The 7,695-nt window shown below is 39.8% G+C and overlaps 1 protein-coding gene, 1 long non-coding RNA gene and 1 pseudogene across 2 annotated transcripts in view; 2 read left to right on the top strand and 1 right to left on the bottom strand.

Moving 5' to 3' along the window:
• LOC106723584 (zinc finger protein interacting with ribonucleoprotein K-like) overlaps window positions 1-4,206 on the top strand; it is a 12,627-nt gene extending 8,421 nt beyond the window's left edge. The window contains exons 3-4 of the mRNA XM_014528787.1: window positions 1,416-1,483; window positions 3,854-4,206. Of these exons, the coding sequence (XP_014384273.1) occupies window positions 1,416-1,483; window positions 3,854-3,874 (89 nt within the window). The 3' untranslated portion in view covers window positions 3,875-4,206. The remainder of the gene's footprint in view (window positions 1-1,415; window positions 1,484-3,853) is intronic.
• Window positions 1-7,695, bottom strand: part of LOC106723806 — a 33,850-nt gene that overhangs the window by 22,648 nt on the left and 3,507 nt on the right. The window contains exon 2 of the long non-coding RNA XR_001359534.1: window positions 282-289. This is a non-coding gene — a long non-coding RNA (uncharacterized LOC106723806). The remainder of the gene's footprint in view (window positions 1-281; window positions 290-7,695) is intronic.
• Window positions 1,512-4,203, top strand: LOC106723623 (annotated as a pseudogene).

Genomic DNA, 7,695 nt, shown 5'->3' on the forward strand with positions numbered 1-7,695 from the left:
TCCAGCCCTAGCCAGTTTGACTCAGTGGATAGAGAGCATTGGCCTGCGAACTGAAAGATCCCAGGTTCGATTCTGGTCAAGGGGACATGCCCAGGTTATGGGCTCCATCCCCAGTGGGGAACTTGTAGGAGGCAGCCAACCCATCATGATTTTCATCATGGATGTTTCTATCTCTCCCTCCCTCTTGCTTCCTCTCTGAAATCAATAAAAGTATATATATATTTTTAAATCCCAGTATTTTTCTATTAACAGGCCACTATGGTCAAGGATAGCAGAAGCACAGTGGCTGCTGGAGGTAACTCTGACCCTTGTTTTTGACTGTAGCTGTCTTCAAATATGTTTGTTCACCCAGTCTTTCCAGTCATTCTTTCTATGCAGTTGTCCTTATTTGGTGTTCTGTAATACTGTTTGTCTTCATTGTACTCTTATTCTCATTTCCTGTGGGGGTTTTTTATTCATGCATAGCTGTCTGCTTACTCTGGGATGGGGAAAGATTCTCTATCTCTGATTCTGCCATCTTGCTGATGTCACTCACATAGGTCTTTTGCCTGTGATCTCATCTGTGCTTGTTGTTGTACCACAGTGCTGACCATCTTTTCGATGTTTCTTTTGTGATTTCTATCATTTATGCTGTGTCATGGATCAACTGGAAATTAAGTGGAAGAATCATTTCTGCATCACAGTAGAAACATGACTTTATGAATGAAACAATGTAAACACAGGTGGTTTTGCCTGAATAAAGGGCTGTAATAAAACACTTGGGCTTTGTTACATTCATAACAAGGAAACCATTTGGTTCTACAGTGTTTTGTACCATTGCCCATTCTTCACCCAATTCTTCTTCTTCTTGCTTCTTGTTGACATTGTGCCAACGACACAGTTTTAATAATGATCAGTGCTCATTCTCCTTGGATTCCCAGTCCATGGATAACTTAAGCTCTCTAAACTTTTCACCTCTACCTCTTTCACAGGTCTCTTTTTAGTGCCCTCCACCGTTGGTCCATGCCTGCAGAGCCTTAGAGTGCACACCTATTACTGTATTGAGGTAGAACATCATGTGCTCTAATACAATTGATTTTTATGGGTTTGAGCGCATTTGAATTGTTCTACACAGACTCAGTTCACCAGCATGAAAGGTCCTAAAGGAAGCCATTTGTGGAGGAACAACTAGCAGACCCTGCCTCTCTTCTTTGTGTCCCATCCTGTGCTCTGTACCTCCCTTGGTGAGATTTTCACCATTGACTGACCTTTGGGGTCAAGAAATGTATAACAGCCATTTTCTCAGAATCTAACTCATTTGTCTTGAAAATCTTTCTATGGAATCAAGCCTAGTCAAGACAGATAAACATCTGTGTTGAAGATATTCTGTTTTCATAAGGTCAGCATGTACTTCACCAGCGTTTCCTTTTGTTCAGGTTGCTGCTGTGGAACAGAGGATGTGGAGGAACCCACTGAACAGAAGGTTTCTGTAAGAGTGTCACAGGCAGGTATTCGCAAGTTACCCTTGTCTTCCCAGGAGAGCCACCCCTGTGATAGGTGTGGGCTAGTCTTGGGAAAGATGTTCCACTTGACTGAGCAACTCGGACAGATACTGTTGAGGTGTGGGGCGTGTGCACAAGGATTTTATTTCAGTACAAAATCTCACCAGCAGCATGTGAGAGAGACAACTTTCATTAGAGATGTGGACAGGATCTCACTTGCAAAGAGCTGCAATTTCCAGGTGTCCCAGAATCATGTCACATGCGGGGAGGTGGTGCAGGGTGTCCTTACCGAGTCAGGACATCTCCACCGAAAGGCTGCTGAGACCAGCGATAGGCCAGAAGATATTTTGAAATGTGGGGCGAAGTTTCAAAGGAGAAAAAAATATAACAAAGTCATTGGCTGCAATCACACGTTTATTCAGGACAAGTGTGTCCATGCTGGAAGTCAGTGTTTTCTGTGCTGTAAATGTGGGAATTACTTTACCAAATTTTCCAGCTTTCATTACGAACATGGAGAAAAGCCTTACAAATGCAGTGAATGTTGGAAATCTTTTACGACGATGCATAGCCTTCATTGTCATCAGAGATTTCACACTGGAGAAAGGCCTTATGAGTGCAGTGAATGTGGGAATTCTTTTACCAGTAGCACTGCCCTTCATCGTCATCAGAGAGTTCACACAGGAGAAAAGACTTACAAATGCAGTGAATGTGGGAAATCTTTTAAGAGAATTGATAGCCTTCATTGTCACCAGAGACTTCACACTGGAGAAAGTCCTTTTGAGTGCAGTGAATGTGGGAAATCTTTTATCAATAGCAGTGGCCTCCATTACCATCGAAGTTTTCACACTGGAGAAAGGCCTTATACATGCAGTGAATGTGGGAAATCTTTTACAACTAGCAGTGAACTTCATCGTCATCAAAGAGTTCACACAGGAGAAAAGCCTTATAAATGCAGTGAGTGTGGGAAATCTTTTACGAGGATTGATAGACTTCATTGTCACCGGAGATTTCACACTGGAGAAAGTCCTTATACATGCAGTGAATGTGGGAAATCTTTTACCAGGAGCACTGCCCTTTATTGTCATCAGAGAATTCACACAGGAGAAAAGCCTTATAAATGCAGTGAATGTGGGAAGTCTTTTACCACTAGCACTACCCTTCATCGGCATCAGAGAATTCACACAGGAGAAAAGCCTTATAAATGCAGTGAATGTGGGAAATCTTTTACCAGGAGCACTGCCCTTTATTGTCATCAGAGAATTCACACAGGAGAAAAGCCTTATAAATGCAGTGAATGTGGGAAATCTTTTACCAGGAGCACTGCCCTTTATTGTCATCAGAGAATTCACACAGGAGAAAAGCCTTATAAATGCTGTGAATGTGGGAAATCTTTTACCACTAGCAGATACCTTCTTTGTCATCAGAGCTCACACAGGAGAAGAGCCTTATAACTGCAATGAGTGTGAGAAATCTCTTACCAGGAGCGATCATCTCCTATATCATCAGAGATTTCACACCAGAGAAAGCCTTTATTAGTCCAGTTAATGTGAGATATCTCAGCCAAATTTTTAAATTGGCTATGCACAAAAGAGACCAAATGTGAGAAATATCTTAGATGTGTAGGAAATGTTTCTTAGTTCCATCTTAGCAATAGTATAAGAAAGTTTGTGAAGTCTCATTAGTCTGAATTGTATCTCATACATTTCATCACCTACATTATGAAAAGTCCTCTCAAGTGACTTTGTTGTCATGTATGTTTGTTTTATGTTGGTATCATATGAATCTATGTTGCACTTTCTAACATACAGAGATGTGTTGCCAGGTCTATGTCACTGCATATTTCTGTTGCTGAAGGTATTTCACCTGAACCACCTATAAGGTCCCTACAGATGGCATCCATCACCATCCTCCTGTGCCCAGGGAAGCTAACTCTGTTGTCTAATTTGTTGAAGAAAATTAGGAATGCCTGAGCCCTTAGTTCTTGTTTCCCTGTCATGAGCTGCCACATAGGACTGATTACTGTTGGCGCCAGTAAACATAATGTTGCAGAGGGACTGCCATTTTCAGGGACACACTTTCTCTAGATGCTAGTGATGACTTTATTGAGTGCCTAAGTCACCAATGGAAGAACTGCCGGACTCATGTCTCTTTGGTTTGTAAAATAATGAAGGCTTTTTCCTAAGACTTCTTTAATCTGGGGTGTGCTGTTTACTATATGGGTTAGTTTATAATGAGATCTGCGCTTTCCAAGCATGATGAGGTGAAAAACGTTTATGGGGTCTGAAATATTTTTGCCCTTGGGGAAACATTATGGTGCAGAAATTATCTTAGCAGTTTGTGCCAAATTTACGCTGCTGCCCATGTTTTCCTAGGAAACACTCTGGACTCTCTAGTCCTCATGTGATGTTCTGGATGCTTTGAGACACAGAGATCACTCCAAAGAGGGGGTAGCTGTGACAGCCTCAAGTAGGTCGTCTTGTAGCATGAATTTATTTCTACTTTTCAAGGGATGACAATGCATTTGAAGGGAATCACTTGCCCAGGTCTTGCAGAGGGCCATGTGCCCTAATGCCTACAATTTCATGGGTGTTGGTCACTGGTTTGAGGACCATCGCAAGTAGGGGAAACCATTTCACTGCAGAAACACAGACCTAATGGTTGTTGAACAAGACTACAGCCCATTAGATGGAATGGTCCTCATCTAAACGTGCATCCGGGCTTTTTTTAAAAAAGGACTTCAAGAGCTGTGTGTACACATATCTGAGCGACTCCAGGCGTGTTTATCTTCTGTGGAGCAGTCATTGTCATTGAATGTAATCAAGAGCTTCTGTGGCTTCCTGTAGCTTCTCATATGTTCTCATCAGAGCCATTGGTGCTCTGGTAGCAAAACAAAGATGAAGAAAAAGGCTGTCTTTAGTCCAGGGATGTGGCTTTTGTGACCTAGTCAGCATTCCAGTGGGTTTGGGTGAAAGTTCTTAATTGTTTGTTACATTTTCTGTCACTGAGATGAGACTCGCCCAGAGGGCATAAGAATGTGGGTTGAATATAGAGTTGCCAAACCTGTTGTTCTAAAATAGGTGAACATACATTTGTTTTATCTTGAACCATTTTTGAAAAACTATAATGAGTAAATTACATGTATTAAGTATAGAGTTTCATAAATCTTGACATGTGCATGAAACTGTAACCATCGTTATACTCATAATACTGACGATATCTGTCACTGTGTAGTTGCTTCATGACCTCTTATAATCTGTCCCTGTTCTTCACAGCTTTCCTAGTAACCATGGATTTACATTCCATTTTCATAGAGAACTTTGGTTTTTCTAAGCATTTTTGTGCTTTAATTTATGTTTCATGAATACTTGGAGATTTAGTAACTCATGTTTTTTTCTGATAGATATTCTTATCATTGATATATCACTATAGTTTGTCCATTTTAATAAATATTTGGTTATTTCTAAAAAATATATATATATTTGGTTTTCTAATAAAGCTGGTACAAACATTTGTGTACAATTCTTTATATGGATATAAGTGTTATTTACCTTTGTCAAAAATTCAATGCATAATCTGAGTTTTGAGGTAGATGAATGTTTAAATTTACCAAGATTAGCAAATTGTGATCTGAATTGAATGTACCACCAGGGCCGGTGTGGCTCACAGGGTTGTGGATTTGATTGCCAGTGGGAATATGTGTCTGAGTTGTGGACTAGATAGATCCACAGAAGTGGGTGTGCAGGAGGCGGCTGGCTGATGCCTCTCTCCCATCAATGTTTTTCTCCCTCTCCCTTCTCTCTCTAAAAATTAGTAAAGTATTCTTCAAAAATAAAAAGCAAACCTAAACTGATTGTATTTTTTTGCAATTTTCAAGCAGTGTGTGTGGGATTTACATTCTCCACATCCTAGAGAATATTTTGTTTGGTCAATCATTCTTTATTTAAACATTTTTTTCCTAAGTTTTTCATGCTACCTTACTGTTTGATTGTATTATTTCTAGGTATTTATGGTGGGTCTTTTCTCAGATGTATATTTGCTGTATCTATAGCTTTGTTAAAAGCCCTGTTCATATGTTCTGCCTAATGTGCTATGAGTTTTTGCAATTTTCTTTAACAAAAAGACAATGGAATAACAAAGATGAATGTTGGAATTTCACTCCTTTTGTGCCTTTTTTTATTTTGGAAATAAAATGTCTTTGTATTGGGATAATGTGTTTTAATATTTTATATGTTTAAAAAATATATTTTTAGAGAGTTTTAAGATATTTTTTATTGATTTCAGAGAGAAAAGGAGAGTGAGAGAAAAATAGAAACATCAATGTTGAGAGAGAATCATTGATGGGCTGCCTCCTGTGCTCTGCTACTGGGAATGAACTCCACAACCCAGGCATGTGCCCTAATGAAAAATACAATGGGGGCGGGGGGACTTTTTGTGCGTGCATCTATGCTTAACCACTGAGCAACACCAGCTGGGAATTTTTTAGGTTTTAAATTCTATGCACAATGCAATGAACACTTTTAATTTTAACCCACACTACTAACATCCTCCATCACCTTCAGAAGAGCAACCTTTAGAAACATTCTCAGGACAGGAACCCTTCACTTCCCCAATGCCAACAGTCACCATTGCTTTTAAGGCCTTTTGAGAAAGAACTAGGGCCTTTCTGAACCCTTTGATCCACCTGCAGGGAGGCAGTACTGTGAGCACTGAGGTCTCCATGTTGAGTCTCCAACCTGGAATCTCCAGGAGACTCACTACAGCTCCCTGCACTTCAGTTGTCTCAATGTGACATGAAGGTAATAACAGGACTTCCCTAGGACTCTGAAGATCAAAAAAAGTGACAAACAGTACTTTCCTGTGCCAGGGTTTGCTTTTTGAGCATTTTCTTTTTTAATCCTCACAAAAACCTGGGAAGTCTAAACTAACATCGAGCTGTTGGGAACATCCACAATTACAGAAATGAAGATTTTCCAAGTTTACTTAACAATGCCAGGACTGACCCGCAGACCCTGAGTGATGGATGAATCATTACTCTGACCCACGTTTGTGTGAAAGAGAAGGCTAAGGGACAGCCTGGTTATAGGAACCAAAGAGCCCTGTTCGCCTGCCTCCTGAGGCTTTTATTGTAACCACAGCTTGAGCTAAAACTAAGTGTTAGATATTATCAGAAGGGTAAGCATCCTTGAGAAGACACATGCATCTGCAGTGTCCTTTAAGAAAAAACATCTAAAGACTGAGCATAAAGATCTTGTAAACACCAGGTGCTCTCACATACACTGACTTGCTTCCCCGTATGTCCCCCTATTTTGTTTTGCTGGATGTACAAGACAGAGTGAAGCAGCGAACATTCTGCTTTGAATGTCAGGGTCCTCAAAGCACATTTACTTCTCAAGTTCTGATTTTGTGGACTATAAGAAAAACAAAGAATTATGACACCAATGGTTAGTCCCATTAAGAAGACAGGGTGCTTACAAGCATTAAATCCTGCCTCTAGCAAGGTGTAGTGGACAGGATTATAAAGGGGAAAAGACCAGGGTGAGGAATGTAGCTACATGCAGGCCCAGGGGTCCTTAGATGTCCGCTATTGTAATTAGTCATCAGGCGATGAGATGATGTTTTGACTTCTGGTGGGTTGGTTTGATACTGCTTATTGGTTCTGCTTGCTGGGTTCACAGTTGAGTCACCTCCCTAATTACTTCGCACAGGCCTGGGAAAGAAAACTTTAAGAAAACCTTAATCCTTTATTTACATATAAGAAACTTGACCCTTTATTCACATAAGTATATGTGTGCTAAGATTTAAAATAATATGATTACTTTTTAAGTTAATTCAGGTGCTCTATAAAATTTGTTATTTACTTATAATTTTCTTTTAAGATTCTCTTCAGAACCCTTTTATCACTTCACAAACATTTTTTTTAATGCTATGTTTAAATTAAAAATATATATATTAAAAAAAAGAGTTCCTCTGGGCCCGCTACTGCTAGCAATAATGAACAGGACTCCAAATAAATTTGGCTTATTGATTAAGGCATCTTCTGATTTACAATATAACAAAGGGAGGAGTGACCTCTAGGATTGGACAAAAATTAAAATGATAGACATATACTTCTTTTCCATAGGTGGGTATGAAACTGGACAACCAATGGGTCTGGTCAGCCTGGCACTACTTGAGTCAATAAAGCCTAGACAGGGTTGAATCCTATATGAATATT

The sequence above is a fragment of the Myotis brandtii genome, unplaced genomic scaffold (genome assembly GCF_000412655.1).
Source record: "Myotis brandtii unplaced genomic scaffold, ASM41265v1 scaffold650, whole genome shotgun sequence".
Taxonomy (NCBI): Eukaryota; Metazoa; Chordata; class Mammalia; order Chiroptera; family Vespertilionidae; genus Myotis; species Myotis brandtii.